This window comes from Mauremys mutica, chromosome 13, assembly GCF_020497125.1.
Source record: "Mauremys mutica isolate MM-2020 ecotype Southern chromosome 13, ASM2049712v1, whole genome shotgun sequence".
Lineage (NCBI taxonomy): Eukaryota > Metazoa > Chordata > Testudines > Geoemydidae > Mauremys > Mauremys mutica.
The window spans coordinates 51,231,035-51,250,403 of NC_059084.1; the positions used below are offsets into that span (position 1 = coordinate 51,231,035).

The 19,369-nt window shown below is 50.4% G+C and overlaps 1 protein-coding gene across 1 annotated transcript; it reads right to left on the bottom strand.

Annotated features, from left to right (window-relative positions):
• Positions 1-712: 712 nt before the first annotated feature.
• LOC123347644 lies at positions 713-5,317 on the bottom strand. Its single transcript, XM_044984921.1, has 4 exons — positions 5,254-5,317; positions 4,090-4,405; positions 2,576-2,625; positions 713-1,062 (listed from the first exon to the last, which is right to left on the bottom strand). Exons 1-4 carry the CDS (start codon positions 5,315-5,317, stop codon positions 713-715), a joined length of 780 nt encoding a protein of 259 aa, XP_044840856.1.
• Positions 5,318-19,369: the final 14,052 nt, after the last annotated feature.

The window sequence follows — 19,369 nt, forward strand, 5'->3', positions numbered from 1 at the left end:
AGGGAGCATGGGGGCGTCATTTGAGCTCCCTGCCTCAGGGGCCAAAAAGTTGTGGGCCAGCCCTGCTCTCACACACGCACACTCAGACTGTCCTGTCTCTGTCTCTGTCTATCTTTCTCTGCCTCTCTCTCACACATGCACACACTGTTCTGTTTCTCTCTGTGTGTCTCTCTCTCTCACACACACACACTCGTGGCTGTCTCTGTCTCCGTCTCTTTCTCTCTCTCTCACACACACACACACAGTCTCTTTCACACACACCTCCTTGTATTGTTGTTGTTACTTTTTGGTACTTCCTGCAGTGCACATATATCCTCTGTAATTTTATTCTTTTAAAGTGTGTTATTTTAGTGTTTTGGCTGGTCTGTACATTTCACATGTTTTATTTCTCTTACATTTTAATTTCCATTATTTGAGTGGTGAGTTCTAAAGTGCCTAACCTGTCCTGCCTCTAGTAATTATCCCTATTTTATCTTTGTATATATATTAGCTAAGGGTTTTGTTGTTGTTTTTGTTCCCACTGGCGGTGCACACCCGCACGTACCTCGGTTGACATAACAAAAGTTATTGCTCAGTGGATGGGAAAAAAAGAGGGAACATGTGGTCCCAGTTTCCAGCGCGGCTGCTAGGGGCATGGAAACTCCGTGTGAGATCTTTCCTTTGTCCTGTGTGTAACTGCTGCCCTCTCCCGGTTACTGCAATTCAGGGACCTTCAGATCGCTGGGTTTTTATATGAAGCATCATAGGTTTCCCCTCGCTGTGTGTCTCTCGCACAGTAATACACCGCGGTGTCCTCGGGTTTCAGGCTGCTCATGTGCAGGTAGAAATTGGAGCTGTCCTTGGAGGCCGTGAATCGCTCCTGGATTGCCGGGGCGTAGTTGTTGCTGGACGGTGAATAATAATGAATTATCCACTCCATCCCTTTCCCAGGAGCCTGCCGGATCCAGAACATGTTATAGCCCATAACGTTAAAACCGCTGACTGCGCATTTCACCGTATGGGACTCTCCGGGCTTCTTCACCGCTGTCCCCGACTGGGTCAGAGCCCCCTGCGAGCGGGCACCTGCGGGGAGATGTAAAAAGGGAGCTTGCACGTTACGTTTGTAATATTAGACAGATAATGGGTGGAAGGAGCGAACCCAAACCCAACTCACAGGAGAGCGCGGCCAGTGCAAGGACTAGCTGTACCAGGGGCAACGCAGCCATGGGGCAGTCGGGAGCGACGAACAGATGGGTCTGAACCGAACAGGAATCCCTGAGCCGGGTCTGGCCGGGACTCTGTGTTTGGACAGAGACTGTGTGTGTGAGGGGGGTGTAAGTAGGAAGCAGCAGATGTCAGTTTTGCATATCGCTGACAGGCGGAGCTGCGACAGTATTAATTATCAGAGGGGTAGCCGTGTTAGTCTGGATCTGTAAAAGCAACAAAGAATCCTGTGGCACCTTATAGACTAACAGACGTTTTGCAGCATGAGCTTTCGTGGGTGAATACCCACTTGCATCTGAAGAAGTGGGTATTCACCCACGAAAGCTCATGCTGCAAAACGTCTGTTAGTCTATAAGGTGCCACAGGATTCTTTGTTGCTTTGACAGTATTAATGTTAGATCCAACCTGGGGGCGCGGGTGTGTGAGAGAGATTCCCGGGGAGGTCACTGCCCTGGGAAGGAGTGATAAGGCTGGGTTAGACCCAAAGGGGAAAGTGGCCAACCCAGCTCCGCGTCTCTCTATTCTGTGAGAGTGGCTGTGAGGAGGTGGCTTTGAGCGGTAATGCGGATCTGTGGGGCAGTTGGGGGAGGTGTAGAGGGGAGGTAAGGAGGCCGTTCATTTGCACGTCTATAGGGTTAGATGGCTGAGTGGGTGCAGTAGGGGTAGATATAGAAGGAAGGAATAAACCCCTCTGCTGGGTTCTGCATGGGGTGAGAGTGGTTGGATAGTTAGATTGGATAGTTTCATTAATGAATTGCGTATTAGGACGGAGAGGATGCTTATAAAATGTGCCAATGCTACTAAGCTGGGAGGGGTTGCAAGCAATTGGAGGACAAGATTAGCATTCAAAGGGACCTTGGCAAGTTGGAGAATTGGTCTGAATTCAAGGAGATGAAAATCAATGAAGACAAAAGCGAAGTCCCGGACCTAGGGGAAAAAATCAAATGCAGACCTATAAAATGGGGAATAACTGGCTAGACAGTGGCATGGCTCAAAGGGATGTGGAGGTTATAGTGAATCACCAGTTGAACAGGCCACAACAATGTGATGCAGTTTCCAACAAAGGCAAATGCCAGTCTGGGGTGTATTAACAGGAGTGTCATATGTAAGGCATGGGACGTAATTGCCCTGCTGCACTCAACACTGGTGTGGCCTGAGCTGCTGTACTGGGTCCACTTCTGGGCACCGCAATTTAAGAAAGAATTGGACAAATTGGAGAGTCTAGTGAATATCAACACAAATGATCAAATCCTGACCTATGAGGGAAGGTTACAACAATGAGGCATGTGTAGTCTAGAGAAAAGAAGACGAACGGAGGAACCTGATAACAGTTTTCTGATACGTTGAGGGCTGTTATAAAGAGGGCTGTTACCAATTGCTCTCCACGACCACTGCACTAGGACAGGAAGTAGCTGACTTAATCTGCAGCCAGGGAGGTTTAAATTAGACATTAAGGAAAATTTTCTTACTCTAAGGGTAGCTAAGCAGGAGAATCAGCTTCCAAGGGAGGTTGTGGAATCCATGTCTTTAAGAACAGGTTAGACCAGGGGTAGGCAACCTATGGCGTGGGTGCCGAAGAGGGCACACGAGCTGATTTTCAGTGGCATTCACACTGCCTGGGTCCTGGCCACCGGTCCGGGGGGCTCTGCATTTTAATTTAATTTTAAATGAAGCTTCTTAAACATTTTTAAAACCTTATTTACTTTACACACAACAATAGTTTAGTTATATATTATAGACTTGTAGAAAGAGACCTTCTAAAAACGTTAACCTGTATTACTGGCACGTGAAACCTTAAATCAGAGGGAATAAATGAAGACTGGGCACAGCACGTCTGAAAGGTGCCCACCCCTGGGTTAGACAAACACTTGCCAGGGATGGTCTAGATTTACTTGTTCCCACCTCAGAGCAGGGGCTGGACTAGGTGACCTCTCGAGGTCCCTCCAGCCAACAATTCTACAATTCGGTGTGAAACGCTTGTCGGCACATTTACCCCTTTTATACAAATAAGGAGTGGAGTACATGAGGAAGGGCCAGAGAGTATGAATTGGGGAATAAGAACAGTTGCCACTGTAGGGAGATTATTACTAATCATTCACATTTATGTTGACATTCATATCCTCATCCATATCCTTATTCACACACTCTGAAATAGCCGTTTATATTCGGATTTCCATTCACAGGCATATCCCCTTCTCACTCCCATTTACGTTCACACACCCAGCTCCCATTCCTGTTCCAATCCTCATTGTAATCCTCATTCACACAAACACTCATAGGTCCATTCACATCTAACTAATGGCTGTCTGTGATTGCTGCAGGGTTTGGGGTCCAGGCATCAGGAATTCAAGCAGTACCAGCAATGACACAACATGGCTCTTCTGCTTGAATATCTTCCCTCCTCCCTCCCCCCCACCCCCACCAGCAGTGTCGGTAACACCAAGTGGTGCTTGAAAAGGAGCCAGCACGGCCCCTTGGGCTGGATGCCTGGCAGAAGATTTGGGAAATGAGGAGGGAGCAAAGGCTGCTGGGGGGAGAGAGTCGAGGAGCCACAGGGCTGTTGTTTGCCCCTGTGAAGATCTCTTCCAGGGGAGGGGTCACTGGCTGATTCCCTGTTCTGTTCATTCCCTCTGGGGCACCTGGCACTGGCCACTGTCAGTAGACAGGACACTGGGCTAAATGGACCTTGGGTCTCACCCAGTCTGGCCCTTCTCATGTTCTTCACCACGTGGCCTATGGGAGAGAATGAAATACAAGTACAGGCTCCCTCGGTTTGTTTTATTTGTCCTCATTCCATTGTACGGACAATGAACGCCACCTAGAGCAAAATCAACCTGCACTGAAGCCGGGAGGTTTTTGTCTGAGCTCAGCCCGGCTTCCCCTCACTGTGCTTCCCCCGCACAGTGATACCGGGCGGTGTCCTCGGGCTTCAGGCCGGTCAGTTGCAGATACAGCAGGTTGTTAGGGTTCTCTCTGGAGATGGTGAATCGGCCTTTCACAGCCGGGGAATACAACTGTTCACTTCCACTTTGGGAACTGATCCACGCCACCCACTCCAGCCCCTTCCCGGGAGCCTGTCGGACCCAGTGCATGTAGTAGCTGCTGAAGGTGAACCCGGAGGCTTTGCAGGAGAGGCGGAGAGAGTCTCCGGGCTTTTTCACATCCCCTCCGGACTCCACCAGCTGCACCTGGGACCGGACACCTGAGAATAAAGAGCGGTTGTTAATATCGATATAAAAGCAGAGCTAAGAAAATATTCTTCTAACTCTGTCAATTATTCACAGGAGGAAAATACCTTCCAAAGCTGCTGCAGCGAAAAGTAAAAGGAGCAAAAATCCCATTTTCCCTGGTGCTGGAGGGGAAAGTTCTCAGGGACTGGCTGGTCACTGCACAGACCCAGGGGCTGCGGATTGTCTCTCCGGGTGCAGCCTGGGCAGAGAGAGGCTCAGATTTAAACAGGAAACGAACTCCCGTATTTGCATATCCCGCTCTTTATAAGGGACACACACTCTTACCCTAGTAATTTGAGTGATTATCACATGCATGGTCCCTTCCTATGTGCTGTGTAGCGCCTGGGCGGCCGGATCCTGCTGACACTTTTACCCCAGGGAGGAATGAAGTGATCTCCCGTCCCTAAGCACCATGTTATGGCCTGATCTAGCGTGTCTTGGGTGGTTCAGTGCAGGACACCCCTTCTTCTTCATGGCCTGGGGGTCAGAGCGTTGGACACAAAACTATCTGGCAGGAGAGCGGGGCGGTGCTTGTGAGACTCTCTGGAACCATGAAGAAATCAAGGCTCGCTTGTTTCCAGCAAGGGAAGTCCTGACATTTAAATTCAGGGGTTGCCTGATTTAGGGTGGGACTTTCCCAGGCGGACTAAGGGAGCACTGGGCTCTATAGTATTCAGTAGGAGCCGCGTTCTGTGTCCTTCCTGCCTCCGGTCTCTCTCGAGCCCGGGGTCTTGTTCTCCAAACTCTGCATCAGCCTCTCGCGGAGCGAATCCAGTGACCCCATCTAAGAACCCTGGGTCACGTGACTATCCCCACTGACCGAGGGCCAGCGCTGGGCTGAGTGATGTCATCAAGGGCTGAGGGGCGGGGTCTTTTATCTCCATGGTTACATCTTGTGGGTGCGATGTCTCAGCTCCACCCATTGACACCAGCTGAGACTCAGGGCTTTGATTTACAGATGTGATGTCCGTGGGGTGAAAACAATCCAGGAGCCGCTTGGGAAAGTCCCGGCGGTGCCACATCCCCAGGCTCAGCGGAGTGGGGTTTGTTCAGGCGCTGGGTGATCTCTGCCCCCAGCCCCGCCCGGACTCTGAAAGGCCCATTTCCATATCCAGCCTCCAGCTCTCCGTGCCTCAGTCTCCCGGCTCTGACCCAGGGGCTGGGATCGTTCCCGGCCTCCCAGCGGCGCTGTGGGGAGAAAGGCGATAACCGCGTGTGAAGGGCGGAGACGCCCCGGTGAGGGGCCCCACACGGGTTATAATGAACTAATCACCTTCCGCTGCGTTAATCCGCTAAACGTCCCAGTTTGCTGAACGGGCCAGAGCCTCCCTGATGTAAATCCGGAGTAACTCGAGTCTAGTGAAAGCAGCTGCGGTGACTTTACACCAGCGGAGGATTTATCCCTATGAGGAATTCGCTCCTTCCGTGGAGTGTGATGCGAACCCGACTGGGCAGCAGGATAGATCCTATTGATCCTGAGGGGCACCGGATCAGTCCCGCCACACGCTTGTCTTCATTACATTGTCAGGGGCTGTCCTGTGAGTCTGACCTCCCTCTTGACTACTGGTTGCCCCGGGTGAGGCAACGTGCCAGGTCTCCGAGAGGAGACCGACTCTGAGCAGGACTCACTCCGGATTGGGGTTCACTGACACAGCGAGGGATCTATGGACCGCAGCACCAGCGGGATCTTCGCAGGAAGGGGAGACACTGCCAGGCAGGGCCGGATTAAGACCTCTAGAGGCCCTAAGCACTGAGAAGATGATGGTGCCCCCCATATGGAATTCAAAATAAAAACAATAGTATAGCACCAAATTCAATTTAATTTTTCGAAATGTCACACAACGCATGTGTATGCTGAAATTAAAGACGCCCTCCCCCCAAACTCTGCCCCCCCACCTGCCTAAGGCTCTGGGAGGGAGTTTGGGTGTGGGGAGGAGGTCGAGGGTGCAGGCTCTGGGAGGGAGTTTGGGGGCAAGAGGGGTGTGTGTGGGAAGGGGAAGGGTACAGGCTCTGGAAGGGATTTTGGGCATAGGTGCCAACTCTATGGGGCTGGAACACCCAGGGGGAAAAGTTGCTGGGTGCTCTGCACCCACTGGCAACCAAGGTCCCCTCTCCACCCCACCTCACCCAACCTTGCCTCCACCTCCTCCCCTGGGCATGCTGCCTCCCCACTTCTCCTCCCAGCGCTTGCCGCTGCAAAACAGCTGTTTCCTGGTGTAACAAGCTCTGGGAGGGAGGGGGAGGAGCGGGAATGGGGGGGGCTCAGGGAAGGAGGCAGAGCTGGGGGAGATTTGGGGATTGGGTTGGAATAGGGGCAGGGAGAGGCGGAGTTGAGGCAGAGACTTTGGGGAAGGGGTTGGAATGGGGTGGGACAGGGGCAGGAGTGGGGCAGGGTAGAGGTGGAGGGGGGCAGGGGCAGTGGGGGGTCGAGCACCCACCAGCCCCAGCAGAAGTTGGCACCTATGATTTTGGGGGAGGAGCGTAGGCTCTGGGAGGGAGTTTGGGGTCCAGAGGGTGTGTGTGGGAAAGGGGTGGGGGTGCAGACTCTGGGAGGGGGTGGGTGGGTGCAACGCTTACCTGGGGCTCATAGACAGGCCGGGCGGGGGCCTCCTTGCTGCAGGGGTGCTTGGGCCAGAGCACCGTGGGTAGACTCAGACCCAGCCTGCCGATGGGGCTGCAGGTAGGGTCTGGCAGCCACCTGGAGCGAGCAGGAGGAAGCCAGTAAGCTCCGTGGCGCTGCCGGTGGGGGGTGGGGAGGAGGCAATTTTAAATCCCCGGGGGGACGCACTGGGGGAGAAGCACCTGGGGGCAGAAGGTGGAGCCGAAGGAGAGACCTGGCCTCAGACATTGCTGGAGCTGGGCCCCAGGCCAGAAATATTCCTGGTGCCCAGGCACCACAGGCCCGTAGAACTCGCGGTCCATGGTGACATTTGGAAGGTGACCTTAGCAAGCCTGTCTCCCACCTTGGAACAGGTCTGGGGCCCGCCTGTGGGTGCAGATGGGAGAGGCTTAGGGGAGAGTAGAGGGACGATCCAGGCCTCTCGGAAAGAGATCATTACTCACTATTTATATTCATATTTGTGTTCACACTCCTATTCCCATTCCCGCTCCACTTCCCGTTTATATTCGGATTGTAAACTCAGGAGGGTAGAGAGCGGTCTGATGGTCTGTGTTTGTCCCGTGCCTAGGACAATGGGATCCTAGCCTATGACTGGAGACCCCGGGGGCTAGGATCACAACCACCACCAACTCCACACCACTGAGCTCATATGATCATCACCATCATTTACTTGGTTAATTATTAATAAGCAATGACGTGTAGACAGAGGCGTTCTTCCTTTTTATGAGCAGCAAAGAGTCCTGTGGCACCTTATAGACTAACAGACGTTTGGGAGCATGAGCTTTTGTGGGTGAATACCCACTTCGTCGGATGCATAACATGGTATTCACCCACGAAAGCTCGTGCTCCCAAACGTCTGTTAGTCTATAAGGTGCCACAAGACTCTTTGCTGCTTTTACAGATCCAGACTAACACGGCTACCCCTCTGATACTTACTTTTTATGATTTTTAGATTTTGTATGATGTAATATTCAGAAATTCTACTACTACTGCTACTTAATAATAAAATATTTCCGTTCCCACTTATATTCAGACCCCTATAATCGTTCACGCTGAATCACGTATTTCTATCCCCATTACCACTAACACTCCCATTCCTCTTTATATTCCCCTTCCTGTTCACCCACACGCTCCCATTTCCACTTCCAATCACACTCACGTTCCTATTCTCTTTCATGCTCACAGTCCTATTTCTGTTCACACGGATATTCCTCTTCCAGTCCGATTCATATTCCCATTCCAATTCCTTTTGCACAAACGGGAGTCACTCGGAGCATTGGGCCCTGAATTCATTGTAAGGCCGAACAGAATCAGGTCTCTCTGTTTGAATGTCCCCAATCACTGCAAAGGTTACACAAAGGAGGCCGCCTGTCTATAGGATCACAGGAGAGAGGATGCTACACTGAGCCAGAACATCACAGGATTTGTCCTTTTGTGGAGGGGTGGGCAAGGACAATGTGTTGCGGGGAAGGGGGGGAGGTGGAAGGAGTCTTTATAAACCTGTTAATGTCTGTGATTAAACATCTGGATTCTTATTTGGCCTGCTGGGCAATTCTCCGTGAGAAAGAACCTGACATGAAACCCCTGATTTCTTTGTTCGCTTTCCTTTGTCCTCACTGGGCTCATTGTAACTCGCAGACCCTGAGCGCCACCCAGAGCAGTGGCCTCACGCCGTTGCAGAGGGAGGTTTTTGTCTCAGCTCAGACCGGTTTTCACGCACTGTGACGCTGCACAGTAATACCGGGCGGTGTCCTCTGGCTTCAGGCTGCTCATGTCTAAATAGGCCAGGTTCTGGGAGTTGTCCCTGGAGGTGGTGAATCGCCCTTTGACAGAAGCGGCGTAATATTCCTTACTCCCATCGAAGAAAATCACAGAGACCCACTCCAGTCCCTTCCCGGGAGCTTGTCGGACCCAGTGCATCCCGGCCTGGCTGAAATCAAATCCGGAGCCTTTACAGGTGAGGCGCAGAGATTGTCCCGGCTTCTTAATGTCCCCTCCGGACTCCACCAGCCGAGCCTGAGCCCGAGCCCCTGAGGGTATAAAAGCCACATTAACAGTCAGATAACGGTGCTGGTGCCAAAACCAATATTTACTAACCGTGCTGCTGCTCATATAATTGTTGCTTCTGTTAATATGACTGATCATAATTCGGATTCGAATATTACCATCAATTAGTAAATAACCAGGGTATCTCCATTTCCCAGCAGAGGAAATACACACCTTGGAAAGCTGTCACAATGAAAAGGAAATGCAGCCAAAACATCATGTGTGTTTGCTGGAAAAAGTTCTCTAGAGGATAGGGCCGGTCACTGCAGACACCGGGAGCTGCCTGCAGGTTCCCAACCCAAAGGGGAACCGCCGGCTTTAAGCAGGGGATACAACTACTCGATTTGCATATCCGTGCTCTTAAAATGCAGTCGCAGAGGCTGGGATTTCATTTCTCGCTGAGGTCCCTTGTCCCGGGCTGTGGGAGATGCCATGATACGGTATTAGAGCCTGAGAGAATAGAAGCATGTTCACAGTAATCTAAAGCACTGAATGGATCCATGCGGTGACATAAAGCCCAGGACTGATTACACCCTTGGGTGACAACAATACTCGGGAGATTTGGGAAGGGACGGCGAGCTGTAATGTCCCCTTTTCCGAGGTGGATAAACTGAGGCACAGAGAAGGAAACTGATTTGTCCGAGGTCTGTTGGCTGTTAGGAGAAAATCCAGGTCCCCCGAGACCCAGCCAGTCCCGTGTTCTAGTAACCACACTATGCTGCCCGAAACCTATTAAAATACCATTCCAATACTCGTTAGAGGACAGGGACTTCAAGCTGGGTCCCCCTTGATGCCAGGAGAGTGCCCTGAACAGCGGGCTCTCCAGCCATTCTCATCCACACTCAGTCTTGCTCTCTCGTCACAGACTCTTTGTATTCGGTGACAAGTAGAACTTCAACCGCAGCTCTATGGAGATGAGCCCCGGGAAAACCTTCTAGCCCAGTGCCTGGGCGCTCCCCTGGGAGGTAAAAAATCTGCCTTGAACTCCAGTGTGTGACAGGCGGAGTGGGGCGGAGTCAGGGTGCTTAACTCGCGGCTGTAATTTCCGTTGGGAGCCAGGTACCTCTAGGCAGGCGTTATAATAAGGAGCCTCAGACCCTCAAGTGACGCGTACCCCAGGGCTCCCGAGCTTATTGACACAGCCAGTGCCCCAGTGGGGCGGGTCTGGGGTTTAAATGTTGTCTGAGTCTTTCCCCAGCTTTGCAAACCCTGAGCACCCAACCAGCCAGCTCCAGAGCGTGGCTCAGACAGCGCTGGGTTTTTGTCCTAGGTCGCTGGCTGTGTGTCTCTGACACAATAATACCGCGCGGTGTCCTCCGCTCTCAGGCCGCTGATTTGCAAATGCACCAGGCTGTTGGCGTTGTCTCTGGAGATGGTGAATCGCCCTTTCACGGAATCAGCGTAGTAGGCGCTCCCCTGGGCAGCAGCTCTGGCCAGCCACTCCAGCCCCCTCCCAGGGGCCAGACGGATCCAGTCCATGAGATAACTGCTGAAGGGGAACCCGGAGGCTTTGCAGGAGAGGTGGAGAGAGTCTCCGGGCTTTTTCACATCCCCTCCGGACTCCACCAGCTGCACCTGAGGCCTGGCCTCTGCAAATACAGATTTGTTTAGACCCCTGCCTGATTCTATCAAACCCAGGAACCCGGAGGGGAGGACGCTTTGTACTTTAATAGTTACCTGGGAGAACTGACAGAGTGAGAATTAAGTTCAGCCAAAATCTCATCTTCCTGGGTTTTGTGTAAGAAATTCCGAGAGGAGGAGTGAAAGTGAGAATGTGGGAAAACCCGCGTCTTCTTCTGGGAGGAGCTGCGGGGCCTGAGACGTGTCAGGATTTAAACAGAGTGATTAGCTCTGGATTTGCATAGACACCCCTTCATATAAGAGAGAGGTTCCTCTGGCTAAGCACCGTGAGCAGGGAAGAGGAGATAGATAGATAGATAGATAGATAGATAGATAGATAGATAGATAGATAGATAGATAGATAGATAGATAGATAGATGGGGTGTACGGGGATAGATAGATGGGGTGTGGATGGGGATAGATAGACAGGAAGGAAGGAAGGAAGGTGTGACGGAGCGATTCTGGCGGGACCCAACTGAGAGTGCCAAATCAGGACCAATTGCTCAAACAGGGCAGTCACAGCCCTAGGCTGGGGTTTTTCCACCTCTAAGGCAAACCAAACCAGCCAGACAAAAAGGACTTTGGTCTCACCCCACTGGCTAACCACAAGTCACACAAGCAATTTCCTTAGACACTCCAGTCTCCCAGCATCACCACCAGTGCACTCGTCCTGGGGATGAATGGTTATGAAAACCAACACCCCAATAAAAGAAAAAGGTTCCCTCGATCCCAAAGGACCAAGCCCCAGACCCAGGTCAATATACACATCAGATCTTACCCACAAATCACGCTGTTGCCAATGCTTTAGAATCTAAAATCTAAAGGTTTATTTACAAAGGGAAAAAGGTAGAGATGAGAAGTAGAATTGGTTAAATGGAATCAATTACATACAGTAATGGCAAAGTTCTTAGTTCAGGCTTGCAGCAGTGATGGAGTAAACTGCAGGTTCAAATTGAGTCTCTGGAATACATCCCCCGCTGGGATGGGTCGTTCAGTCCCTTGTGTAAAGCTTCAGTTTGTAGCAAAGTCCCTCCAGAGGTCAGAAGCAGGATTGAAGACAAGATGGAGATGCAGCATCAGCCTTATATAGGCTTTTCCAGGTGTAAGAATCTCTTTGTTCTCACTGTGGAAAATCCCAGCAAAATGGAGTCTGCAGTCACATGGACAAGTCTCTGTATACCTTGCTGAGTCACAAGGCGTGTCTGCCTTCTCTCCATGGGTCAATTGTGTAGCTGATGGTCCTTAATGGGCCATCAAACAGGCTAACAGAGCTAACACCAGCTCGTCTGGGATGCTTCCCCCAGAAGCACAGCATCAACTTGAAATACAGACAGCACAGAGCCAACATTTATAACTTCAACTAAAAATGATACAGACATACAGACAGCATAATTATAACCAGCAACCCATAATCTGGTCTTAGACACCTTAGATGACCCCCTTTATTTAAGATTTGGTGCCACTACAGGACCTTGGTTGCAACCCATGTTCTATATGGTTCCCATTTATATCAATAACGTCACAGAAGGAAGGAAGGAAGGATGACTGTTGATCGATGATAGATAGAGGAGGTGCACCGAGAAACAGGCATTTGGCAAGGGAATGTTAAATAGACGGTTTTATTGAGTGATGCTCAGACGATAAGGATGGATGGTTGAATCTATAATGCGCCATGCACGGTACTAGGCTCTCAGACTGCCTGGAGACCGGTTCACTGGTGAGGTTAATCGGAGTGTACAGGGCAGGGAGTCGAATACATTTATAACATTAAACACACCCCACACCGCTCTCTGGCATCGACCAATAGGGATTCGGTCCCCTTTATAGCTGCCAGAGTTTGTGTTTTCACCTACCCTGGGGAGGTTGGGGGTGGGCTCAGAATTTGTCCCTGGAGAGGAAAGAAAGAGGCAGGGACCCAACTAAGAATGTTCTGCGCTTTGCGGGAACTTGTATAAATTCCTTCACCTTGTGTAAAAGCAAAGAAGAGGGATAATAGTAACAATAGAAGGGTTTGCTGCTGCTCGGCCCTTTCCCAGAACTGATCTCATTGTCACTCACAGGCCTTGGGCGCCCCCAACACCAAACCGCTTCTCTGATCACTGCAGGGGGAGGTTCTTGTCTGAGCTCAGCCCGGCTTCCCCTCACTGTGTCTCTCGCACAGTAATAGCGGGCGGTGTCCTCGGGCTTCAGGCCGGTCATTTGCAGATACAGCTCACTCTTGGGATTATCCCTGGAGATGGTGAATCGGCCTTTCACTGAATCAGGGTAATATGTACTACCCGCACTGCTCGTTATAGTAGCGACCCATTCAAGTCCCCTCCCTGGCGCACCCAGTTCATCCAGTAGCTGCTGAAGTCTAACCCGGAGGCTTTGCAGGAGAGGCGGAGAGAGTCTCCGGGCTTTTTCACATCCCCTCCGGACTCCACCAGCGCCTGGGACCGGACACCTGGGAATAAAGACAGGCCATTAATATCGGTATAAAAACAGCGGTAACACAATATTCATCTAACCTCTGCCAGTTACTCAGAGGAGGAAAATACCTTCCAAAGCGGCTACAGCGAAAATTACAAGGAGGAAAAATCCCATTTTCCTGAGTGCTGGAGGGGAAAGTTCTCAGGGACTAGCTGGTCACTGCACAGACCCAGGGGCTGCGGATTGTGTCTCCGGGTGCAGCCTGGGCAGAGGGAGGCACAGATTTAAACAGGAAACTGTCTCCCTCATTTGCATGTCCCCGCTTTATAAGAGACACACACTCCTGCTGCCAGTGATCTGAGTGACTCGCCCTAGGGCTCCGGGTGCGGGAGTCAGACTGTCCCGTCCTGTGTGTCTGTACAGCGCCGGGCACAGGGCGCTGGGATCCTCCTGACACTTTCGGACCCCTGGGAGGAATGAACAGCTCCCTCCAGGGACTGGATTTCCTCACCCAGGAAGTGAGGGCCTGGCTATTGTGAGGTGATATTGGGGATTGCTGGGGGGCGGGTCTCAGCTTTGGAGCCCCGTCCCATGCGCAGAGGGGCCGTGTAACGTCCGGTCAGTGGGGCCCGTGTCTGGCGACGCTTCAGGCAGCACTGGAGGGAGATTGTTATTCACGATGGATATTTATATTCGTGTCCACACTTCTGTTCCCATTCACACTCCACTTCCCATTTATACGGGGATTCTGTAAAATAAAACGGAGCATAAATCAGTGCCTTTGTGTTGGCTGTTGCGTTTGATTCCGGTCTTTTCTTAAATGGGGCCATTTTAAGAGCCAAACATGATGTTAACCCGCTGTCGGTTTTGGTGATGGGCTTTGTCACTCTGGTCTAGTCTCTCACACAGTGATACCGGGCGGTGTCTTCCCCTCCCCTGCTGCTCCTTTGTAAATACAGAGGGTTGCTATTGTCTCGGGAAACAATGAACCGCCCTTTCGCTGAATCGGTGCAATGGGAACAATTTCGTGAATATTGCGCCCTGGAGACCCACTGCAGACGCTTCCCAAGAGCCTGACGGACCCAGCGCTGAAGTGGAACCCGGAGACTTTCGAAGAGAGGCGGAGAAAGGGGAGAAAGGGAAAGAGGGAAACTGACGGAGGCGATATCTGAGCCCTTAGCTGTTATCTCTGAACAGTGATGGGAGACAGGGGAGAGTCCGGAAGACTGGGAAAGGGCAAATCTAGTGCCCGCCTGTCTATAAAAAGGGAAATAAAGGCAACCCAGGCAATTAGAGACCAGTCAGCTTCACTTCGGTACCGGGTAAGATACTGGAGCGAATAATTAAGGAATCAATTTCCAAACACCTAGAAGACAATAAGGTGATAAGTAATAGCCGGCTTGGATTTGTCAAGAACAAATCATGTCAACCCAACCCGACAGCGTTCACTGACAGGGTAACAAGCCTTGTGGATGGAGAGGGGGAAGGGGTAGATGTGCTATATCTAGACTTTAGTGAGGATTTTGATACAGTCTCGCATGATCTTCTCATTAAGAAACTAGGGAAATACAACCTAGATGGAGCTACTATAAGGTGGGTGCAGAACTGGTTCGACAACCATTCCCAGAGAGTAGTTATCAATAGTTCACAGTCAGGCTGGAAGGGCAGAATGAGTGGGGTTCCACAGGGATCAGTTCTTGGTCCGGCTCTTTTCAATGTTTTCATAAGCGATGTAGATCATGGCATAGAGAGGACACTTGTAGAGTTTTCAGATGGTACCAAGCTGGGAGGGGCTGCAAGTGCTTTGGAGGATAGGGTGAAAGTTTAAAATGATCTGGACAAACTGGAGAAATGGTCTGAAGTAAATAGGATGAAATTCAACAAGGACAAATGCGAAGTGCTCCCCTTAGGAAGGAACAATCAGTTGCACACATACAGAATGGGAAATGACTGCCTAGGAAGGAGTACGGCAGAAAGGGATCTAGGAGTCATAGTGGACCACAAGCTAAATATGCGTCAGCAGTGTAACTCTGTTGCAAACAAAACAAACAAAAAAAAAACAAAGCAGAAGCAAACGTCACTGTGGGATGTATTAGCAGGAGCGCTGTAAGCAAGACAGAGAAGTAATTCTTCCAGGCTATTCTGTGCTGATTACCACTTGCTAGACCGACAGTAGATGCGCCCCATAAACTCCAGCCCTTTCCCCAGAGGCCGCCGGACCCAGTCCCAGGTGGCGCTGGTGCTAGAAACCGAGTCTCCAGAGATGGTGGAGGTAAATTTCAGGGACTCTCCTGGCTTCACCGCCCCCACCTCAGCCTCCTGCAGCTGCACCTGGGAGAGGACGCCTGGAAAGGGAAACCATAAATGAGTCTTATCCCCTGGGGGAGGAGCAAGTCTGAAAATACCTCCCTCCCCCCCGCCTCCGAGCCTGTACTGAAGGGATTTAGGTTCCCATCACCCACTGACTTCTTTGGGATCCGGGCTCTTCATTCCTTTACCTCCCCCAGTCCCATTGACAATCTGGGCCTCTGGAATTAATTCAGCAGCAAATCTCCCCACGGGCACGGAGACCCAGCCAGGGTCGGAAGATCAATAGCAAGTGGGTGAAGGTGGAACATGTCCCCAGCAGGCAGGACCGGGCAGTTCTGTGTCTGGGGAGAGACCGAGGCCCCTAGAATCAGGGGGTTTGTCTTTAAATCGCCGGATGCAGGAGTTTGCACGCGGGTTTCACAGCGTGGGTATAAAAGATGACCGGGTGTGAACCCTGCCTACACACGGGGATCGCTGGCTGCGCTTGAGGCCGTGAACTGACTTCCGCAAGGGGGCTGCGAAATCTGAACTGGTCTAAGCGATTTATTTGGGTGGCCAGATTCCATTCAAACCCAAGGGGGTTGGGCACCTAACTCTCACTCACCTTTCTGACACATCCCAGCCACGTTCAATAGAACATTTCTTAGGGCTTGGGAACATTTGGGGAAATTAATGGAGCCTTTTCTGTGACTGCAAAGTCTGGAATTTCCAATAGCGCCCAAGGGAGTTAGGAACAATCTCCAGTGCACAATCAGTTGGCTATAGGCGCCCTTCGATCCTTCTGCAATTCCAGGCTCTAAAGAGTTTCGTTCTCCAGGCAGGATTCTCAGCCTGGCGAGCAGAACGCCGAGCTTCACTGACTGAAATGGGCTTTGGATCTGGGCCCCGCCTGGCGGAGTTACCTTTGCTGCCTTCACAACCCAGTAACTTCACTAGAATAGGTGGATATTCCCTCTCCCCTTCTGACAGATGTTTCATGGATCAGCCTCGCTACCTATCAGGTTATCACCCTGCTGGCCTTACGGTCATCAGCCCTTTTGTGAAACATTCACACCGGCTCATGTCCGGAGATTAAGATTTTATTATTTATTATTATTATTATAATTTGAATTTAAATTACTCTTCTGGTTTCTGGTTTCAGTCTGCCAATTATCTTTCACTGTCACAGTAAGAATAAATGTCTTTCTTGTTACTATTTTCGTCAATATTCTGGGCCCACTTTACATCCTTGATCCTTTTCCTTTTCTTCTTTGTCATTTTTCTTGCTGTTTGTCTTCTTCCTACAGATACAACATCCAGAACTATACTAGGCATTTTACAAAACAACTAAAACATTATTCCAGTATCTATCCACCCATCTATCTATCTATCTATCTATCCCCACACCCCCCCTCTATCTATCTATCTATCCCCAGACACCCCATCTATCTATCTATCTATCTATCTATCTATCTTTCGAATATACATATTTATGGATAGACCCCCCCCTTTCTCTCTCTCTCTCTCTCTCTTTGCCATTTGATAACGACTGGATGTATTCACATATTTAATGGTGAAACGCTTGGAAGTCATATATGTTTAATTAAGCGGGTTGCTTTTTTTTCCAGGGGATCTGGAGTGTGTCACTGAATCTCGCGATTTTCTTTCTGCAGTATCATGTTGAGAGGGGAAAAATTAAGAAGCAGTTTTTGACCACTCTGTTTTCGTTTTCGCCTGTCCTGCATTTTCTTTCCATTTACAGGGAGTTTAGTTGGGGGAACCTCGTTGCTCTGAGTTAATCTGGCCTCACTGCGCTGCTCAGAATCCGCTTCCCCTTTTTGTACGAGTCCCTGCTTTGCTCTGTGTCACTGTGTCTCTCCTGGCGCAGTAATAGGTGCCGCTGTCTCCGGCTTCCATGCCTCTCATTTCCAAATACACCTCGCTTTTAGAGGTGTCCCTCGAGATGGTCAGTCGGTTTTTCAGAGACTCCTGGTAATATTTGTCATCATCCCAATACACAGTGGATAACCACTCCAGGCCTTTCCCCGGGGGCTGTCGAACCCAGCCCACTCCATACCCGCTAGACGTGAGAGAGAATCCAGACACGGAGCAGGTCAGTCTCAGGGTCTGTGAGGGCTTCACCTGGGCTGCTCCGGTCTGCAGCAGTGTAACCTGGGAACGGACACCTGCAAAGAGCAAGGAGAAATCTCAGTCAGAGAGATGAGAGCAGCGGGATCGGTAGAGAGGGGAGACTGCTCCCTCCTATCGTACTTACATGCTGCAATAGCAAAGAGAAGGAGAGAGAGAAGCAAAGTTTTCATCTTCCCTCCTGGAAATCAGCAAGGGACAGGCACGAAGAGCCAAAGGGAGTGACACAGATTTGACTTTTGCAGGGACCGCTGAACTAAAGAACGGAAATATTCTATTCTTAAGAGGAAGCAAAATATTCATTTGCCTACCCCGCCCTCTTATGCAAAGCTCGGGTAAATCACTTCTCTCCGTAGTCCTCATAAATGTGGCACCTGCCTAGTGGTTATCAGTTAAAGGCTCGTGTGGATGAGACACATTATTATCGAGGTGTGTCCTAGAAACCGGAAGCAAGTTCACGGCCCCATTGTGCTAGGCGCTGCACAGATACATAGTCAAAGCGAGTCAGTCCCCTGGTAAGGTGCTACATCTTTAACCCCTATATGATTATGAGACGCTTGGACACGTGGGTGAGTCAATGGTAGAGACACAATTTATAATTATTGTCATTACCAGAAATGTCTATTAGGATCTTCAGCATAGCACGGGCAGTGGTGATGCTGACGATGCTACCAAGGCGAAGCAGTCCGGTCTGTTAGGATGGAGCATTAGGCCGGGACTCAGGAGACTTGGATTCGGTTCCTGCCTTTGCCCTGGTCTGCTGGGTGACAGTGAGCCGGTCCCGTCTCCTCCTTGTACCTCAGTTTCCCCATCTGTAATAAATGGGGCTAATGATACTTACCTCTCCTTAAAAAGAGCTTTTAGATCTGATGAAAAGCAGCTACTACCACTGCTAGGAAGAGAAATGCCCGCGGTGTTTGTCCCTGAGCACAGCTGTAAGGAATGTGCACCCGGTAACCTGCTGTCATTTGTAACTTGTGCTAGACAAATGTGGAGGAGGATCAAAAGTGAAGGGTGAAGCAATTTAGGAAAACGTACGAGAGACCCGAGCACCCAAACAATTCAGTCTGGGACATGCCAATGGTCTGGCTCCCAAACCCCTTGTGAGAGAACATTGATCTATTTACTATCCGGGTGGTTCTTTACTTTGTCCATTTCTCTGTAGCGACAGTGCCCCCTACTGATTAAACACACGACACTTACCATACAAAATATTTTTTCCAGATATGGTTGGAGTGTAATTTCTTTCTTTCTTTCTTTCTTTCAACCAGTCATTCAGTAAAGACTTGTTTTATTGGATTATTTCATGGTAAAAAACCAACATCTTGGCGGATGTATACCTCAAATCACGCTGGTTGCTTTTTCCCGGCTATGTGGTGTGTTTCACTGAATCTCGCCATTCCTCTCTCTGAGTTCTCCCTGTAGTCCTCATATATAAGATGCTGAGCTAATAGTAACGGGTTAGTGTATCATGCGGGGGGTGATATGGATTATTATTGCAGGCTGGCTTAGAAATCCAAAGGAAGTGATAACTCTGAGTGCTCGAGAGACGTGACCCAGCATCCTTCAGCATTCTCTAGGAAAGGTGGACTTGGTCCCCCGTGAATAAGGGCGGATGGATTTGATGGCCTTTCCACACCTACTTTTCCATGATTGCAGGATCCCATGATTCTCGGCCCCATATAGATCGGCTGGATTTCAGAAATGACATCTGCTGGGGAACTAAAGATAGTTAAAACCCAGGCAGACTGTGAAGAGCTACAAAAGGATATTTCAAAACTGGGTGACTGGGCAACAAAAT